At 31.0% G+C, this 22517-nt stretch overlaps 1 protein-coding gene across 4 annotated transcripts in view; it reads right to left on the minus strand.

Annotated features, from left to right (window-relative positions):
* The window catches only part of LOC143253047 (ankyrin repeat and BTB/POZ domain-containing protein 1-like), a 52831-nt gene extending 36701 nt beyond the window's left edge, over nt 1–16130 (minus strand). The window contains exons 1-4 of one of the 4 annotated variants that reach the window (XM_076506157.1): nt 15959–16130; nt 9548–9682; nt 1669–1731; nt 1153–1353 (exon numbers count right to left, since the gene is read on the minus strand). In XM_076506157.1, the coding sequence (XP_076362272.1) occupies nt 1153–1353; nt 1669–1731; nt 9548–9603 (320 nt within the window). In that variant the 5' untranslated portion in view covers nt 9604–9682; nt 15959–16130. Of the gene's footprint in view, nt 1–1152; nt 1354–1668; nt 1732–9547; nt 9683–10960; nt 10982–13442; nt 13516–15809 lie in introns of those variants that run through there. The other 3 variants (XM_076506156.1, XM_076506159.1, XM_076506160.1) reach the window with 3 other exon arrangements.
* Nucleotides 16131–22517: the final 6387 nt, after the last annotated feature.

The following is a 22517-nucleotide window of genomic DNA, read 5'->3' on the forward strand; positions in this document are numbered from 1 at the left end:
ATCTAAAATAGACTTAATCATTTTAATTTGTGTTCCAGCATGTTGCTGACTAAACTCTGGGCTCTTCCTCAAGTAAATCAGTTGCTTGTATTTATTCAAATGTAGGACATGATAGTTGATGCTTTAGAAATTACTTTCAGCAGAAGTCCAGCTTTCTTCCTGCTTTCCATGACTACAAAATGTAGTGTGTGGGAACAGTAGGATGAAATTTGGATAAAATGTCTGTTGATTTAGATTAATCCAAAAGTTTATCTTCTAATAAACTATCTGTAGATGAGCTATCACCACTTCTCACACTAGGTTTGTGTCTGCAATTCAAATCCAGGTAAACAAAAATCTCTGATCATGTTGGATGCAATATCAGATATCACATATGACACCTTGTTGATGTTAAATTTATTATTTAATCACATTCAGCTGCAATATAATCATATGTATGATGCCTCTTGAAATGCTAACATGACTGTTTGCATTTTCCAGTCAAGTATAAAAAGACTAATGATTCCAATAAAACTGTGCATTTGTCTTCTACTCCTAATATTGACAGTAATGATAGTGTTTAAAAGGTTTGATATTAATTTATATTCAATTTGGTAACCTGGTAGCTACTCTAACTAGATGATTATGTAATATCTAAGTTTTGAAAATTTGTTTAAGCATTGATGTTTTATGATCAATTCAATGTATAAATATATTATAAATAATCTTTACCAGACTTTCATTACAACTACTAAGTAAAATATATTTAAGTCTAGTAGTAATTTCAAAGCAGTTATTTTACCTTCTTTGTGTGTATCGTTCATACATTAGAAGATGATTAAAAAAATAATTTATCTGAAGAAAGCAATATTTTCATTTGTAAAGTTAAGTGATGTTATGTTATATAAATTTTTGGTGAGTCTAAGAAAACACTGTGATTAGTGTTCTATCTGGAATAAGTTTTATTTTTGTTCAAAGAGCACTGCTCCACAAGAAGCGTAGTATTTTCCTTACATATTTCTTTCTAAAATGTCATGTCTTTGAAATATACATAAAATATTACAGTTACCTATATGCAAATAAAAAGAACACCAAGTAATCAGATTTTGTGTTACCTCAATAAGAAGATATTTTGCTACTCAGTGTAACAAATGTACACTTTAACAAGCTTACCGTCTTAAAAATTCATAATAGCTATCTCTCCTCATCAAATATTTAGTAACGACTTTGTAATTTTTCAGAATGTTTCTAATTTCTGTATTCAAAGCTCCATACAAACATCTTTCTCCATCAAATGTATTAGTTTCACATCGTGCACCATTTTCTAGAAGGTATTTGACAACCTCCAGATGTCCACACAAGCATGCATAATATCTACATAAAAAAAACATGAAATTTACTAATTTTAAATTAAATAATCAAAGGAATATTTGGAAGAAAGAATATATTTAATTTTTTCTGTGTATGTAAATACTACTAACTTCAATGATATTGTGTAAAGTGAAAGTTTGTAAATTTTATGAAATTCACTCACAAAAGTAAAAGTATATATAAGTAAAAAAACAATCACATGTTGTAATGGATGCAAGTTTAGTGCAATTTAAATTTATATAAAAATTCTTAAAAATTATTTTATGAAATTCAAACTTTAAATCAATAAATTTTTCAAAATATATTTTCTACACTTACAAAGGAGTGCTGTCCCACTTATCTCTGGTATTTAATTCAACATCCTTTTGTTCTACCAGGTATCTAAAAATAGCAAGATCAAGAGGTACACTTAATTCTACTAGCAATTTCTGCAATTTTTCTGGTTAAATGCCCAGAAATAATGCTTCCAATTGTTTACATCAATCTCTCTAATCTTTTCTCATATTTAATGTTTAAAATTGCAAGATCTATAAAATCTGTTTTAGATAATGATTAGTGACACAAAATAACATCACAACAAATCCAGCTGTGTTCAACTACATTCATTTCCCTTTAGGGAATAACATCCCACTTAATTAGATCTGTTCTTCTCACTTTCTTTGACAGTTATAATGCCTGGATCTTTTCATTTGTTATGGTTATATGAAGTCTATTTCTCCCTTACTTAACACGAATGTCATTAATATTTCTAGTAACTCCCAACTGGCTCAGGAAAATTGACAATCATATTTTGGTTTTTTTTTATACTAATGGTACTAACTGCACTAAATTTTTTATTTAATTAAATTACATACCAAAAGATACAGAATAATAACTTGCAAAAAGCAGACAAAAACTTTCATAACTGTCACAGTTTTTCTGGCCTTCTAACTACACAACGAGAGATGTTAAAAGTTCATCTAAGCTCCTTGATGCATTTCCCATTGGAATAAAACTTGAACTGGAAGCAAAATACATTTCTTTGTATAGAGAAAAACATAGCATAATATGTAATTTGATAGATTAAAACCTTAGCTTTCTCTTTGTTCTAAATAATGCAGTATTAAACATGAAAGAGAACTACTAGCAGTTAATGAATGGTATGTTGTGACAAGAAGGATCCGATTTTATATTTGGCATTTCAGTAAATAAATAATATTGAAAGCTATAAAATTATGCTTCACCTCAGTAATGATAACATTATAATGAATATTTAAGTTTTTCTTTCATGCTTCTAAAAGAGGTGGTAAATACATTAAAGAAGTGGGGATATCTAAAGATTAAATGTTACCATTTCCTTCTGCTAGAGGAATTTCAAGATTTGTTGTAATATTTCCTTATAAAATTAAGAACCTAGAACTTATATAATATTAAAATTTGGTTTATAAATTACATTTACATGCCAAGTTTATTTATGTACTATTGGATATACAAAACTGTTTAATGTAGGCATTATTAATTAATATATTTTAGGAGTTAAAATTTAACTATTTTAAATGAGATAGTTAGAACAAATATGGTTACATAACTCATTAAGAGTCACACACTGTGCCAGTAATTACATTGTTTTTGAGGCTTTATTAACATTGACATCACATTACTTGAATTTTCAGTATTTTTATCACTACTGTAATGGAGTGTTGTTAAATCAGCATCATTCACACACTTCACATAAGATTCAAGACCTCAGTGATCAAAATACAAATAGAAGTGATTAAACAAACAAGTGAAATGAAAGAAAAGTTTAATCAGAGAATAGTTGAAATCATGAAGTTTGCTGGCATGCAAGTGATTACTCATAATGGGTGACAGTTTAAAGTAAGTTTCACAGTTTAATAGAGATAAGGAGAATAATTTCTCTCATCAAAGAGTGATCTGAAGTAACTGAACCCCATTTGTGTACACTTTGATGAAAAGGAGAAAATTATTTGAAGTTCAAGAAACAACTGTGGTAACCCATGGGGCAGGGTACACAAAAAAAAATTGTTTGTCTTGTCAACAGTATTCTAAAGTAATTGAATCAGCCTAAGTAGACTTTTCATAAGAGAATTACTTAGTTTTAGATACGACTGTAATATCCTGTGTAAAGAATGTTTGTACATGGATTTGCTTTGTTTAATATATTATTTTACAAGCAGATTATGTTCCGTCTGTTTATTGTTCAAGTTTATCAAAAACAAGTCATACACCTACTACAGAAGAATCCCAGTCTCCTTATACAAAACTCTGATGTCTACCATAAGAAGAATAAGAAAATAGTTTAATTAAATAGTGAATGTAATTCATTAAATCTCATGACATGTGCAGATAAAGATGCCTCTAGTGAAAGTGTCAAGCAGATAATTGCAAAGTTGATGTTTTTCAATTCTTGTGATAACTTCATTCCTAGATTAGGCTTCTGTGATGAGGTATTTATCAGAAATACACTTGCAGAAAATGAAAATGTTAATTTCCAAAATCATAAATCACCTCTGCATAGAGGTTAGCTAGACTCACAATGAATTGGTAGAGAGACCAGTGTAAAATTTTGTCCAGATAAAAAGTGAGGGAATCATACTACATCCAGAACAGGTATGCTTTTCACATGGAAACGTGTTCTTGTGTCTATGGTGGAACAGAACATGAGCAATCATTATGGGTTAGCTCCAACCAGATAGCTAAGTTTTCACAGCTCAAGAGTTGAAAATAGAGTTATGATGCATGTATTCGATGTCAGTGGCTTGGGCTACTCGACCACAGTGCTAAAGACATATATACTGTAGACTGCATTCTAACCTGTAGCCATAAAGTGACGTGTTTTGCACCACTGGATTCATGACGAGAAAATAAGCAACAATGAAGTGAACAAACTTTCTTCTCCACTTGAAGAAGTCTAAAAGGCAGCACCCCCGAGTAAGGAATGGCAGGATCATCTATGTCATACTCAACCAAAAAGAAAAAGAACTCTGGAATTATACACGTTCATCCTTACTTCCCAACCAAAGAGGCAAGAAGTATTCCACTTGCTCCTGGAATTATGAAGAGCATACCAAACCTGTGCTCAACAAAGAGACTAGAATAGGACCCTTCATATTTGGAATTTTGAGGAGATAGTGTACTTCCTTCAATGAACAATATGCAAAACAAAGAGAAGAGCCATGTACACCCTAACCAGCTGGTGTAGTGTCAAATATGATTGGTTGATTTGGTTTTTATGGCACAAAGCAGCTAGGCTATCTGTGCCAAACATCATGGGTAAAGTTAAAATTAAAGTAACTTTAGTAAAATTCATGAAAGGAAATTAAGGTAAAACAAAGTTTAAAAACAACAACAACAACACATAAATAGCATAAAACCATTGTTTACATATAGTCTACAACGTTAAGAGAGAAACTACAATACTACAAGTTGTAAAGAACTTTCTATAGCATAATTGTAATTATCATAACTCACTAAGAAGACTAACAGGTAAGTACAAAAATCACCATCAGTCACATGAAGTTGGCCTTTCCAGTCCTGATTCCGTGTTATGGCCATTTTCAAAAAGTTTTAAAAGACCTGTATCAAAATTTTAATAATAACTCCCAAGGATCACTAACAGGTAGTTCAAACAGCAGCATCAGTCACCTGAAGTTGGCCTTACTGGTCCTGGTTTCGAGTTATTTGATGTTAACAGCTATTTTCTAATTTCAAATCGAACTAGACAGACTGTGATTCTTAAAAGGGAATCACATTAAAAAAGGTCTAATGTACAAATTAAAAGACTTAAGTGGCATTAAAAAGATTAATGGCCTTTAAAAAACTAAAAACATTTCCAAGGTGGATAGTGTCACCATCACCAATAACACTGTCTAAAGCTATGGACAAACCTTGGAACAGAACATATTTCAAACGGTGGCATCACTAACAGTCGTAACAATGGCAAGAAAGCAAAATGTGGCTTATTGTGATCTGAGTGTTACACAGACTACACACTGATGCAATAGTTGCAGGTAAAAGAAAATGATAAGTTAAAAAACTGTGACCAATGCATAGTCTAGCTAGAATGACTTCCTCTTTCGATCCTTATGGAAGATGATGCTGGCAAGAAAAATGATCCCACTAAAGACAGAAATTGAAAGATAAGACACTGAAGGGGAGGACAAATGGAAAGAAAGTTATGGTGCATGGGCTAAATCAATCTGACTCCAAAGAGTCAGGAAAACTCCCTAACCCCCTCTGGAAAGCAATTGTTCCCCAAAACAATGAGCAAGAACCACAACATCTGAGGAAAAACTAAAGAATGGCCCAAAAAGTAATCCCCTAGGATGACATGGGTAGAATTTGAAAGATAAACAGGAAACAAAGAGAAAACACAAATACCTGATGAATTCTGCCTACAAAGGGAGGAGAAGGCCTGGGAAAGAGTCCTAATGTGCCATACAACAGATGAACATACGCAGGAGAGGGAAACAACACTGCACAAAGTCACATACACCCAATACAGATAGGGGTAGTGTTGCACTACTGTTGGTGGAGGATTGCTGCACAATCATTTACATGTTGATATGCAGAGAGTTGCACAGCTACTTGAGAGCCAGCCAGAAAACTATGCCAATAAAAGGTAGTACTAGTTGAGAAAGCTCTGTGAAACGAAGTGAGATATCGTATCAGAATTTGCATTTTTTTAGACTTAAATAAAGCTTTAAATTTAATAATCAGCTGTTTACTATCATTCATTTTCTACATTAATTCTATTCCATTAGTTACTCTCATACCAAAATTAGCTGAAATCTTCATTAAATTTATTATTTTCTTTAATACAGGGTGTTCAGAAAGTCACTGTGAAGTTTCGTCTGTTAATAAATATATAAGTGCACAGTGATTTTCCAAACACCCTGTATACTGATAATGACTTTATCAACAGTAGCTTCTAATAAGAACAACCCTTTATAAGGAAACTTTCTGGCATACTGTTCTTGACATTGTTTTTTTTAAAACCTATTTGTTAAATTACATTTGTACATTTTTGATGTGGAGGCATGTAGATAACTGTTTATAAAACATCTGTGATTATTTAAATAATGTTGATCCTTCTAAGTATATTCAAAATTAAATATGAGATTGAACATATACCTTTTTTATATGTACTTGCTAAGAGATAATAATGGAGGCATTTCTACAACTGTTTACTGGTAACTATTCAGTCTCCATGTTACCACATGAAAGATTATTTGGTCCATTTTTTTTCAAAAACTTGTAGCTTTCATACAAGTATAGATGGAGCATTTAAAATTTTTGTTTCAATTATTTTAAAACAATGAATTGAACTATAAAAAAATTATTGCTAACAGAAGTTCTAATGTTAGCATCATTAAACATTAAAATATTATCTTTATAAACACAGTACATATATAAAATAGTATAGTAAAAAGATGTTAATTTCTCCACTCACTGAACACAATGTTGAAACAGGTCATATAGTACAACAGTATGAAACAGTTTTCAATGAGCCTAATACTCAAAGTAAACTGAATTTTAGAGAATCAATAAAAATTGAATACTATTAATTAACTAATTATTTTTTAGATAAAGGACCAGCTATATTCAAAGACAATTTCAAACAGAAATATTACCCTTAAAATTTACAGTGAATTAAACCTCTTCCTTATAAAGTTATCCATTTATCATATGTTTTACTCCTAACAATGGTAGCATGAAACTGTTGAAAAACAATCTTTTAATGTTGGCTGTCAGTCATATAGTTTCAACCATGCACTTAAATTCCTGCTTTAATTTTAACACATGTTCATTGCTGCAAAGTGGAATATTCTTTAACAAGAACATTTCTAACAAGTTTAATAATTATTAACATAATAATGCACAACTCGCAAAGCAATAAGTTGAACAAAAAGATGTGTTTATGGTTGCTAACTATACAGCTTCAGTAATCTTCTTTCTGATACCTATATAAAAAATTCCTGCTTTAATTTTAACACACGTTCATTGCTACAAAGTGAGATATTCTTTAACAAGAATGTTTCTAACAAGTCTAATATTTATTAACACAATACTTTCAGATATGTTTATGGTTGCTAACTATACAGCTCTAGTAATCTTTTTTCTGACACCAATATAAAAAACATTACATGTTAATGTAATCATCCAGAACACACTTTTTTTCACACATTAAAAGCTATGCACATCAATTTAATCTATATCAAAATTACTGAAATCTCTGTATTCACAGGATCATATATTTATTATCTGTTCATGTTACCTACAACATTTTCAGGTTTATGCAAGTTTTGTTCATTCACGAGGTAGCCAGATTACACTTCCCAGTAACTAAGCTGTAAATTCTAATTGCATATACATGACATTTGATGCATGGAATCAGAGTTCTGATAAAACATCTGCAAATGTGTATAATTATATTATCCGTACACCACCACATTGTACAAATAAACATGTAGAGGTTACAGCAACTGGCACAGGCATTAACATTACTATATGCAAAAATGTTCAATGATAATAAATTGAAAAACAATTTACAAACATAATGAAAATTATTTTAAGTAGACAACATATGTTTCAACAGAACAATGATCTGTCATCTTTGATAATATAGTTACCTTCACCTCTGTATAGAAGTTCTTGCACAAATGGAACACAACACTATCCATCAACTCAAATAGTTACCTTCATGATCTTGTAAATTTTTGCAAAGGTACAATATATGGCTTTACAATTCACCTTGAGTGATTTAAAGTTAGTTATCTCTAGTAAATTTTAAAGTGAGTAATTTTATAATGAAACATAGTATTAATTAATCACTGTTGAAAGTTCCTGTATCTATTTCATTAAGCACTGATATTGCATGTTATAATTTTAATACTGTAATATGTTATCTTTGTTAAAGGGTTTATCTTCCTAGATGTATATTTTATTATAATGTTTAATATAAATTTATGTCAAAGGGTATTGATATGACCCATAAATTACTTCTGGATTAACTAATCACTGTTAAAGTTAGTTCTTATCTACAGGTACTGCTGTTTCACAGTGGAAATAATGACTAAGATGCATAGAAAGTTTCAGTTTTTGTTTCTTTATATATTTTGACTAATAATAAAGCTAAATTTAGCTTAAAACGAGTCTAAAGTATGAGATATGCATTATGTAAAAGACAAGTGAACAAAAATATTAACCAAATATTTGCTGCATTTAGAATACAGGAGCATCAACACACAGAAAGACCAGGTCTTGAATTTGGTTAGTGTATGTGTCTTATTTATGTATTTTCAGAGGTAGTTCCCCTTCACTGGCATTGAAATCTCCTACAGATGTCACTACAAAACTAGTGGTACAACAGTATGCAGTTTCTCTCCTGAAATTAAAACTGCAAAGGTTTAACAACACCTGGAGGATATCTCCTCCCTATTTTTACATGTGAAAAACCAATGATAATGTATGCACACTGAAAGAGAGGATATTATGGTGTTCTTTATATAGAGGTCAATTCTCTGTCTTATTCAGATCTTCTGATTCGGAGATCTCTCCATTTTAGAGTAATGGTATCCGTCTTTATTCTTCAGTCATCTATTTTATTTTTACATTGTCTATAAATAAAGATTACTATTTACCCTATTTAACAATGACTTAGTTTTAAATTCTAATTTAACTGCATAGCATTTTCTACCATTTCTCTTGTTACTGAATTTGCTATTTTCACTTATAATCAGTGCACTTGAGAATATCATACTATTATGATTGTCAATTTGCATATTATTTTAAAAAAAATTTCAAATGATGTAATTGTAGTCTGAATAAAAACCTTATAAAACAACAGTTTACCTGGAAAAATAAAGGTTATTTTCAGAAAACTGGTAAATGTGAAATTCTTATGAAAGAGAAACTTTTATGCGGGTAAATTTTTCATTTTATATCTTGAATAATGAAAACAATGACATTGATAACATGATAAATTATGCCTTTTTCATAGCTACTTGTGAGATATTTTCATGTATGTAAGCTTGTTATTTCATAAATTAATACTGTAAAACTGTTACAGTCAAGGTGATAAATAATCTGCATAAATTAAAAATAATTGTAAACAACCATACAAAACTCTTAAACTTGTTGCTAAAATGTTTGTTAAAGTTATAAGATAATGGATTAATAGCTTTCAGACACTTACTTGATTTGATTAAGATCTCCTTTTCTGCAACTAAGGAACAAATCATTTAGGTCCATAATGATTCATTAAAAGGGTTATTAGTATGACCATTGCAGGTAACATCACATGGTTGTACATCCCAAATATTCCAGTTGACTATATTTGAAAAAAGAATGTTAATATAGAAAAATAAGAAAGATTACAACAACTTATTTAGCTCAATAAGCAAGACAATACCCTAATATAAATTTCACATTCATATATGCATCCAGTAACAACTCCAAAGGAGCCAAAATAGCACAGCCCAGTAATAATGCAGACAAACTAGCATAGGTTAACATTTCTCAGGAACAAATAACTCTACTTAAGACATTGCCTAACCATAGGTTTTCCCAGATTATATTCCTATCTCAGAATATTGTGCTTATTTTTTTTTACTAAGACAATTACCAAGAATTTTTTATTGAAATTTAAATTACAGGACATTATCAAAATTATGACTTTTAAAAGTACTTGTTTTTGCAAACTGTCCAGTAACTTTTTGAGTTTATTTTCCATCACTTTCCAGAATATGAAAGCTTTATGCAAACACCATGTCTATTGTTGTAATGACAATTAATTCATTATAAACTCTGTAAACATACTCGTACACATTATTTAGTATGTTTATCAGAGCTCTGTTCTTATTACCTATCATTTAAAGTGTACTCAAAAAAATGCATTAAAAAGCTTGTTCAATAAGTATGGAATATCAAAATAAAAATGTATTTTTTTTACTTGTAAATTTTATTTTTTTCAGATCATTTATTAACTTTTAAAATACATTTTGCTTAAGGGCAGTTGTTCTACGTCCATGCTATTGAGGAATCACCAATTAAGGGGCATGAAAATATACAGTGAATAAAACCAGCTTGTAAAGTATCATGATAATGAACCACAATTACCAAAAACAAAGCAAAAATGCTCAGGCTGATAGGATGAGAGAGACTTTTTGCAAACCTATTCTTAGCTGAACAAAAAATAAATAAATGAAACTTAAGCTTGAAAGAGAAAAAACACATATCACCAAGGAGAGCAAACATTCTAATAAATAAATATTATACTTAATATATAGTCATGTACGGTTAAAGGAAGGATCAGATGATAATAAAGAGCAAGACACTAAAAACAAAAGAAATGTCAAACAAGAAATTTCAGGACAATATAAAAGTCCAAATCTAGAAGATAAAAATATTAAGGCAATGTTTATGGTACAAGAATATACCACAGAATTCTTTTTTCATTAGTATTAATAGTTTATTTTAAATTTGTTCTTTGTTTTGAATATTTGCAGTTTTCAAATAATTCATGGTCAAGAAAGCCATTAAATTGAAATTGTTAAGTTACCTTTGTTATTTTCAGAGTTTGTAATACCTGTTATTATTTATAGTGTACCTGGCTTACAGCAAAGTTGTTCCAGGAAGTTGAGGGCAGTGTCTTCCTATTGTTGTACACCTAACATCTGGAAGTTTCAACCCAACTAAATGAAATGAGAATGATCAAATGCAAGACTTCATTTTAAGCAGTGTGTGTGTGTGTGTTCTTATGGTAAAGCCACACCAGACTGTGTGTCCATTGAGGGGAATTGAACCCCTAATTTTACTGTTATAAATCTGAAGACTTGCTGTCCCAATGAGGTTTTTCATTTTAAGTAGAAACCTTTCATTTACTTAGTCTGATTCTAAGTTTCACCTGAACTTGACCATGGTTTTTAACTTAATAGGGAAACTGCCACTCATAGTCTAGCAAATACATACTTAGTTTTCATTTAAATTTCTTGATAAATATTTTCACTGTGATTCACACTTTTAGTACAATCTATGTACTTCTTAGCACCAACTAAGCCACTACAAATTCAGCACTCTTTAACACTTTCATATCTTGCTGAATTATCCAATATAGCTCTTAAGTATTTTTAATTCACCTAAGAATAACCCAGAGTGGATTAACTATAGGAAATTTTGATGCTGTAACCAGGATTTTTACTTGGATTATTGACGACTTTGCACATAGTTTCTAGAATGTGTACTAAATTTGTACTATTCAGCTGTATATATTCCAAAAAAAACCTTTGTTTTGATTTATCACTTTCAACAAAGAGAAGGATGCATAACGTAGAAGGAGAAATCAAAAACAGATAGTCATCTAAGAGACTGGTCATGTCTAGGGAGAGTTCTGTCCTGGGAGTTGTAGAAGGAGAAATCAAGAACAGATAGTCATCTAAGAGACTGGTCATGTCTAGGGAGAGTTCTGTCCTGGATATTTGACTTGTGTGTGTGTACATATATATAACTAAAACATCAATATTAAAATAAATACATAATAGTAACTCCATTACACATAACACTTCAATACATTGCTTTTGTAAATCTTTTCATGTTCACATCCCCACTGTGTTGTTTTAATTGAAAATTTCCTGGTAGACAGCAAATTGCTTCAATTAAACTTTAGGATGGCTCATAAATGGATGTGCAACACACATATTTCATTCTTGAGGCTGTAATTTGTCCATTCTGGATCTGTTGTATCACTGATTCTTACATGGTCTTTTTTGCCCCTTCTACATTTATTATTTCCTGTTCATTAAAGGTAACAGTATTAAGAAATTTCTTCATAGTGTTGAATTAAAGTATCTCTGTCTGCAATTATATAGTTTTAATCTCTTAGTACTGCTAAAATTAATAGGAATTTTTGTGTAAAAAGTTTTAGGCTTACAGTGTTCAGCATACTTTTTATTAGTAACAGAAGAAACATTTTGTTACCAATGGAAAAAGAAATGCCTTGCTTATTATCACTTGGAGGTGATAAATGTTGCATATTTTGGGGAATTTTTGAATCTGTATTTGATAATGTTGCACTCAATTATTTATAGCTGCCTCCAACTGTTTTTTTTTTTTTACTTTTTGTAATTGTAAAATCAATATCCTTAATAGGTTTTACCTTATGCGTTTTACATTACTGAAGGAAATAACCAGTACTTATATTGTGTTACTGTTACTGCATTTACTAGTTTCACTGCTACTTCAATAACAAAAAGCAAAGTACCAACATAACTGTACTTCTCTCCAAGACCAGTTATACAATGATAGTTTTAAGCAATTAACCATGCATGGAGGGTTGTGTTATTTATTTGCTGAGAATGTCTTACTCTTGTCAACACTAAGCATTTTTTACCAATAATTATTTGATAGACATCCTTAACCCAACCTCAAATAAACTAGCTGTACAATTCCAGAGACCTGTAAACTTTCAAATCATTCAAAGTTTTTACAAAATAGTTTATTATGTATGTATACTGAACGTCCAGATAGCTTTTGATATTGTTTGGCCAGTTTTTCTTTGGCATTTCATACGGGTCTTTGTCTACAATCAATTTTAACATAACACAATACCTTGTCTTTGAACTACCATCTAAATTTTCCTGGTATGTGATCTTGAGCATTTTCTTGGATAACTTTTCATACATTGTTAAATTTCTTTAAAAATAATTATTTTCTGGTGACACAGATAAACGTAAACAATGTACACACTTTGTCTAGCTTGATCTACAAGACAGATATATCAAAGAATCCCAAGTTGTGTGACATAAATGAAAATTATGTACAAGTTGCCATTAGCATTATTGAAACAAACATCTTAAAGGAGTTTAATGGGGGAATTGATGATTTTCTAAAAACTAAAGGATGTATTTAAATTTTTATTTTTCCCAAGAGTGGATGTTCAAAAATAACTTTAAGGCACCAAGTTATTGTCCATAAACCATATTATCAAGGTTAAAAAAATATTATTTATTTTAAATTCATAAAATTTTAGAAGGGCAATAAGGAGCTTATTTACCAATAAAAGATGTTCCTTCCAGCTCCCAACTATAACTTACCCTTACTACTCATGTATTCACCCAACATGTTCTTGAACTCAGTTAAATTTCCTGCCTTTACCACCCTTGAAGGCAGATCATTCCAAAAGCACACCACCCTGTTTGAAAATTAATACTGTTTAAACTGCTGAAGATTTCAATGCTATCAAAATTTGAATTTGACACCTTGTTCTATTGTTTCACTGATAAATGCAAAAAGTTGATAGATCTATATTATAAATACTCTTAATAACCTTAAATATGTCAGTCAAATCCCCTCTAACCCTTCTCCTCTCCACAGAAAATAAGTTTAGAGATTTCAATCTCTATTCATAGGACAATCCCACTATCTCAAGTATCATTCAAATGACCCTGCTCTGAACCTTCTCCAGCAATTCAACGTCTTTCTTAATTAAGGAAGCCCAAAGCTGTACACGTTAATCTAAATTAGGCCTTTCAAGTGATTCATAAGTAAAACAATATCCTTTGTTTTGTATTCAGTGTCTCAATACATGCTACCCATAATACTAATAGCCCTACTGCAAGCTACAATACATTGTTTAGCTGACTTAACTGATTTCTCAATATTCTCACAGTATTTAATGTATTCCCATTTAAATTGTAACAATAATTTGAACTGTGAAAACCTATATGCATCACCTTACACTTTTGATAGTAAAACACCATGTGCCATGTATTGGCCCAATGCATCAAATGATCCAAATCTGCCTGCAAGTTACTCTGTAAACTTATCAATATCCTACTGATGGATAGTTGAAAAATTATCATCAATGACATCACTAGGGATAATGTTTTCAACATCTTAAGCTAGATTCAGAAGATTCTTGGGCAATGAGGCAAAAGTTTAACAACATTTAAGGGCAACACAACAGATTCAACTTGATTTCTTTAAAAAAAACCAAACCTCAAAGGCAGTCCTTATCATTCAAAAGGATCTATACCCTTAAAAATCTAAAACACCTCAATCATATTCCCTTTTAACTTTGCACTTTTATAAGAGAACAGTATTTCAAGCATCTTGAGTTTTCCTCGTATCTTTCCATCCCAGGTATTATCCTAATAGTACTCCTTTGAAACATTTTGAACTATTCAGTATTTTTCCTAAGATAAATAGCCCAAGAAAAAAACACCATGCTCAAAATGATGTTCTAACAGAAAAAAAGGCTAGACCAGTGGTTCTCATTTGGTACACATGGAGATTTGAGATTTCAACTAGTCCAAAAAAACATTGAAAAAATAATGTGGTCTTAAAATAAATCTAGTGAAGTATATTGTTTTACAAGGTACCATAAAAGTACTTTAAAAACACTTTAACATGACACAAAGTTGTTCATAAACTTTTGAGATCAAAGCTAGTTGGTCCTCAGTTGGAAAAGAAAAATATGCAAACAACAGGCTTGTTTCCAGCTGGAAGTTTTATTTTTATAAATTGAAGATTAGCATATAAAATAAGTTGCTATCATTTTTAGTGATGGAAATTGAAAAAAAAAAATATATATATATATATACAGTTGATAAAATGCACATTTAAAACAATCTGATTTTCACATTTTGAACTAGAAAATTCATAATGCAGTGTCTATACTTTATTAATATTGGTATTAATTTAAGTGCGATAGAACAACTAAAAACAGAAGTAACAGTTCACTGGATGGGGCATGTGGTGCCTACAAAAGTGCTCTTAATATGAAAGTATGCAGAAAAGTAAATGTGTATAAAAAAAAAAATTATGAATAAAAAATATACTTACATATATGTCATTATATAGATAAAAGTATATAAACAAGAACAAAAGCTATATATAATAAAAACAAAATGAGTTCATGCTGAGGGGCAGGGATAGAGAAAGAAAACAATAATGTATAACATTTTGCCTGTCAACTGAATATGTAGAGCTAAAGGTTTACAAGTAGCTTAGAAAATAAATGAAGAGTTATTATTCACGTCTGTATAAGCAGCAGAATGAGGGCAGACTTCAAATTAATTAACTTGAAATGATTTATATGTTCATTTGAATTACCAGCGATGTGTCTTCTATTTTTGGAAAATCATTCATTAGCTTTGTAACCTGTCTTGCGCTAGTACTAGTAAATAGCAGTAGTACTGAGAGCAACAAGCAATATGCGTATAATATAATACTAATGCTAGTAATAGTACTAGGTTAATAAACTGAGTAATTCTAGTAATAATATTAACAGATAGTCAAACACAGGTTTTTCATTGGAAACATTAATTGTTCATTACAGTTAGATGAATTTGAAATCTGTCTATGAATCAATGATAACTTGTTATCTAGTGCAAAATTGTTCATTTCTCTTTACACCTTAAACGTAACAGTTAACTTACATTTGTTGAAACTATACTCACCAAGTTATTTTTAATTTTTCACGTGATTTTAGACAATTACATTGTCACAGACTACAAGAGGTGCAGCTAAAGATAAACAAACCTTCATTTGACACGAGCGATAGATTATGATAAATTTATCTGAAAACTTATGAATGAATTCTATATACCGTTCAGATGAATCACGGGTATATTGCAAAGGTAATACAAATATTGATACAATTTCAACTAATTAGCCGAACTCAAGTGGTCGACGGTGACTTCGCATGCGTGTGATAAAGGCGAGATGACCATCCAAATAATTTCGTATAAACTTATTGTAATCGCAAATTTCGTATCTTTACGTAATAGTGATGTGTTTTTTTTTCCCGTTAGGATTGTTTATTTCGTTTTATGAGTGTAATTTTTATTTGAGAGCTTGTTTTAATTCATATATACTATTGATTATTTAACACAGTATCAACTATGAAACACATAATACGGGGCACAGATTGACACACGTAGTGTTAAATATAATTGTAAATTTTATATGGAAAATTAACAGTAAAAGTATATTGTAAACAGTAAATTAATATTTATTATTATTTAAACGATCTTTTGTGCACTAAAACCAACGTTAAATTTAGGTCATTGCTGAAAAACTCCAAAATAAATCTAACACCAAACTTGTTATACTATTATTTTTATTATATATCTGGCAAAACAATGCCCAATTATTAATTATCAACTTTTAGTATTAAACTACTATAGTATAACTTTATATTTTATGTAATTTACAAGTCTTTGTGCGATATATTTTTATATGAATTTCTTTCCAAACATTCTACAATATAAAATTAAATAAGGATTGGATTCTTTCAATTTAATTTCAACAAATTACATAATTTAAAAAGTTACTAACTAATTAAAATATTCCCTGCATGCTGTTAGTATTGCAGTATTCGTATTTACTAATTTACTATTATTTAGTAATAATGTGTTCAAATAGCTCTCCCGCTGGGACAGCAGTAAGCCTTCGGATTTACAACACTATGATCAAGAATTCGATTCCCTTTGTTGGACACAGCAGATAGCCCGATGTGGCTTTACCATGAGAAAACACACTCTTGTTCAAATAGGCTTACAAATGACATATGTAATACATAGAATAAGGCTGTTTATATTATATGAAATAATTCTTACGAATATGTTTGTTAACCAAAAAAGTGAAATAAATAAAGTTAGAAGAAATATACATTTAGTAAAAGATATAACATGACGGAAATAGAGTTTTGGGGTTTCAAGCTGCGAGATCTCATTCCCTGGATAAGATTTGGACGAAGGATGAGATTTCGCGGCAAAATTCAACAAGTTTCTACAATAACATGGCCTAGCGCGTTAAGCGTAAAACTGTTTTCGTTTTACTTCTAAAAAATTCGTCTGTCATTGGCTCATCTCGAAATTTTATATCACAGTGCCAGCAGTGTATATAACTGCTGTTGGTATCTTGAAAAATCAGAATAGAAAATCTTAATTGATATCGTATTTAAACGTCGAAAATGCCCGCATCTATAGGCGAGAACCCTGAATCTTTTAAGCACCTAGCGGCTCCTCTGTCCACCACTGGGGTTGCTAAACGTCTTGAATAATACGGGATTGAACCTTGTTTAATTGCCTTGTCCCGGAAAGGTATGTCGGGATGTCTAGTTGTATCGAGTCTTGAATGACTCTGATACCTTGTCGCAAAAAATAGAAAACACATTGCTACACAATTAAAGAAGTTAAAACTCAGAACTTGAATCAGTAAAGAGATGCTACTAACAAACTGAAGTTGCCAGACAGTGATAAAAAAAAACAAACAAAGGTCAAGGGAGACTCAATTCAGTTTCCTCTTTGATCAAATGTGTTATTGGATTTACGGAAAATTTTACTTCTCGTCAGTAACTCTGAACAAAAATTAATCAAAAAAAGATTACTTAAATCTATATCACAGTGAAAAGTTTCACACATATTGTTGGTGTGAACGTGCTTTATAGTCACTGAGAAAAACACTGAAAAACTGATTAATGGCCAATGATACTTTTTATTCAGTTCACCTATCTAGTGTCTAGTATTTTTCTTAAGCATGTTCAGTTTGAGAGTAGGCAGGCAGAGATCCTGATGAGTAATAAAATCGAATCTACTGCTTCTCGGAGGTTGGACATGGTAATTGTCACTTGGGTCATCAAAAAGAATGACGCGGTTTTGTCGACCTGACAGTAATACCAGCAGAAAGTTATTAAAAAAAAATCTTTAGCCTTGCAGAATATATATGAAATGTATATAACTGCAAATCTGCTGTACGGCTTAAAATAATTTTACAAATAATAAACTCATCAAATTTGACTGTTGAAGCTTGCCTATTTTCTTGACTGCAATGGCAAAATTTTTTGAACGTGGGTTGATCATCCCTTGAGTTTGATTTTTCCCTCCATGGAAAAAGTTTTGCGGACGTCCATGCTTATTGCGAAGAAAATACGAACTCTAATTTTGGTGGAAGTCTTCCAAACGAAACGAACAATATGTTTAAAAGCTACAGTAATGTAAATGAATGCTTGGAGGGAATAAGGTGTCCAGTACACGTGTTGCACAACACAATTTAGCCAGTTTCTGGTATACTTCACAGATATTCAAGTGATTTTGGAAAAACTGTTTTCACACTTCAGTATCTACAATGTTCGAACTGAACGTCTTAAGGATTTTGATCAGTATGACAAGGTAAAATATCAATCAATCCTCTCATATTTAAAAACACACTGAATTTATTTAGCAAATGTAATAGAAGGAACTCTGAAACCGTTCAAAGTAATGAAATAACATTTTCTTTCAGAAGTAAAAGCTCTAAAATTCTGATTTTTTTTATGGATCCATTGATTGAAGCAAAACTATACCTGGCTCTCAGCCTGCTGAATGTATTCAACAGGAAGATCCTGCAGACTGAAGGCTAAGAGAGAAATATTACCAAAGTAGATTATAGAATGTATGAAAGAAATATTGGAAGCAAATTATTTGCCTTTAAGTAATTGGCTCGGCATGGCCAGGTGGGTTAAGGTGTCCGACTCATAATCTGAGAGTCGCGGGTTCGAATCCCCGTGGCATCAAACATGCTCGCTCTTTCAGTCGTGGGGGTGTTATAATGTTACGGTCAATCCCACTATTCGTTGGTAAAAGAGTAGCCCAAGGGTTGACGGTGGGTGGTGATGACTAGATGCCTTCCCTCTAATCTTACACTGCTAAATTAGGGACAGTTAGCGCAGATAGCCCTCGAGTAGCTTTGCACGAAATTCAAAAACAAACAAATATGCCTTTAAGTGTAAAATCCACTTTAAATAATGATATAATTTCGATATCTACAGCGAAAAAGTTCCAATTAAAAGTGGCATATTTCAATCAGAGTTGTTATAATTATCTCATGAATTTTATAGACTCCTGCGAGTTCGTTGACACACTTGCATGAATGTTGACAACCACAGTTCCAACTTGAGAGCAACTTGATGCAACCTGCATCTGACTATAAGAGAGATGGTTAGACGTAAATTATAATTGCATGTTCAGCCACTGGAGAATTCTTAAAATAATCTCAGAACAAGGGCTCCAGTCTAATGCAGAATATTGGAATAAAAAGCTGTGCCATGAGAAGTGGTAAGGCATTCTTCAGGAAATTTAATATCGGTTTATATTCAGCATTCTTGTACACAGTTCTCATGTTGAATGTATTTTTATCTTTATGACTGCATATTGCAATAAAGAGAGGAACTAACTAGGTATGTCTACACTAGAATAAATTCTGTAGTGCCGATAAATGTAAATTGTCATGCACTACAGAAACAATTGCGAACAGATGCAAAGACCTCAGACAAAAACGGCAAAGTATAGCAATAAATATGTATTTAAATATATTTGTTTATTTTCTATCATTAACTCTTACAGTTGCATAAGCTGAATAAGAATAATTTCTAATTCGATTTCACACTAATTCACTTTGCGCATTTCATGTTTCAGATCAGGTTGTTTCCGATATCATTTTTCTTATTTTTGTATTATTGGTTCTCGTTTTTCTCGTCAATGATAAAAATATTTCTATTAATTTTGATTTATAATAATCGCACTTTATAATTCACTAATCTTTGATTAATTAAAATAGGCTAATTTGATGATTAGTCTATATAATTTGTCTACATCCTTATAGTTCACAATCATTTATCTAAACCACTTCAGTAACCTCCGAACACTATTGACACGGGTCAAAGACCATGTCATCGCGTTTGTTGGCTTGCATTGAAAATTTTATTGGATTACTATTTTGTGAATTTATATCAGTAAGTCTGGTATCATTTTTTTAAATATAATTCAAATCTTAGTATCATGTATTAGTTAATTTCTCAATTTAAAAGTAATAACAAAATCACACAGCTAAATATCGATTTGTGTGTGTCACGTGGAATGTTGAATGCAACATTGGTTCATATTAGATGCTTGTATTCTCCAAATACAAAGTCTATAGTTTCTTATCAACTGGTAACTTAAATTACAGATATTGGCAATCTAGAATATAATAACCTTCTATCTTTCACCCCCCGCTAGTACAGCGCTATGTCTACAGATTTACAACGCTATAAGAAAACGATCACCTCCTATTTCCTGGGATATCCCTACGTTTACTGACTTAAACCCAGTGGGCCCCCTTCCACCTCTTTCTATTTTTCGGAACACTTCCTCACATACAGTTACTTCTGTCTATGACATTTGAATAACCAATCGAAAGTTCAGAATGGCTTTTTAGTAATTTTTCTCAGCCATTTACAAATATAACAAAGTCACCTCTTTCTTCTGAGACAAACCTTTTGCCGGTAATTTGAGTTTTTAGTCTGTTCGAAACTACATATTTTTTTAGACAAAATACAATTTAGTTATTAAGCTTGATAAATTATAGTGGAATTACAATGTATCGAATTTTATAACTTTTTATTATTCATTATTTTTATTTAAAACCCAAAAAAAAAATGATTTCGTTTCACATGCTCCACGTGCGTACAAAATTTCTTAAGACTTGACAACCCACAGCAAATCGTAAACGAGTATTTTGGTTTAGTTTGTTTTGAATTTCGCGCAAAGCTACACGAGGACTATCTGCGCTAGCCGTCACTAATTTAGCAGTGTAAGACTAGAAGGAAGGTAGCTAGTCAGCACCACCCACCGCCAACTCTTGCGCTACTCTTTTATCAACGAATAGTGGGATGGACCGTAACTTTATAACGCTCTTACGGCTAAAAGGGCGAGCATGTTTGGTGTGACGGGAATTTCGTAAACGAATAAAATGTTCTTAATGGAAGAGATAATTGTTTGTTAAACTTCTTTACTTACTGTTTTATGTTTTAAGAGAAATAAGTTTAAGAACTACTTTGTATGTAGATATATCATGTATTATAATTGAAATGTGTCTGTATTTTACAAAATATTACCACTAAAACAGCCAGGACAGGTCACTTTGGATTATATTATTGAATACGGTAACGTGGGTGTACATAAGCTGCGCCATTGTAACTTTTGTATTGTCAGTCGGACGCGGCCGAAAGGTAAATATAATGTAAATAATAAGTATGTATATAAATGTATAATGTCATGAGATTTAAGCTATTTATACATCATTGTGTTTTCGTATTATAATTTGTAGCTGTTCTGGAATGAAAGAAGCATAATTAATTTTTATTGCTTAATATTTTATAGTGGTTATGAGATCAGTCAAATCGACCAACTAACCCGTACAGAGATTCCATAGTGAAAACAACAGGTTTAAAAATAAAGTTTTTCTTAAAATAACATTTAATTGTTATCCGAATGTTTTAAAGATTTCGCTTGTGAAATTACAAAATTTTTTCATACATATATCAAAGTATTTTTAATCTTAAAATTACTTTGCATGTTGGATAGTCAACATTAAAAAATAAACAAAAATCAGAAGAAAACGTTACTTTAAAAATATTAAAACTTAACAAAACTCCGATATTTTGTGTACGAAAGTCTTGTAGTGTTTACTTATAATATGCAAAACTTCGTGAAGATACGCCTCTAAAATTAAAGTTTCAGCACGAAAAGTATGAAAAGCACCAAATGGTTACGAGGTTGATCTACGAGACCTAGTCTTGCTGAAATAATGAATATGACAACTTTTGTTGCTTGGTTACATTCTATTTTTCTTTTTGAATTCAGATAGAGCATTTAATTTCAAAAATCGTATAAAACTCAATTTTTCTTATGCTTTGTAAAACAGTATGTCTATTAGGATTACTTGCATAATGCTACGAGCACCGAGTTTAATAACTTCCATTTATCACAGCTATTCCTCTTTGCTTTAGTTTGGAAGTAATCTACATGTTGTTGAAACTCTTTAAAAGTTGTGAATTATTTAGGCGATTTTACAAAATATTTTGACAAGCATAGCAATGTTGTCGCCGTTTTTTCTGTAAAACCAACAAAATATGGGTATTATAGGTGCTCAATTCTGTAAAATGCTGGACACCACGTAGAACTACATTTTAAAAGTATCGTCAGTACTGTTTTACAAACTCAAAATTGTAACACCCCAGTACCATTTTATCTTAAAGTGATAAATGCACTTAGTTTTGAAACTTATTGATTGTCCGGAAAGAGTGAGAAACATGATTTTATAAAATTTCATGTATGACTCACATACACTCACTATGAAGGAAA

This window comes from Tachypleus tridentatus, chromosome 6 (genome assembly GCF_004210375.1).
Source record: "Tachypleus tridentatus isolate NWPU-2018 chromosome 6, ASM421037v1, whole genome shotgun sequence".
Lineage (NCBI taxonomy): Eukaryota > Metazoa > Arthropoda > Merostomata > Xiphosura > Limulidae > Tachypleus > Tachypleus tridentatus.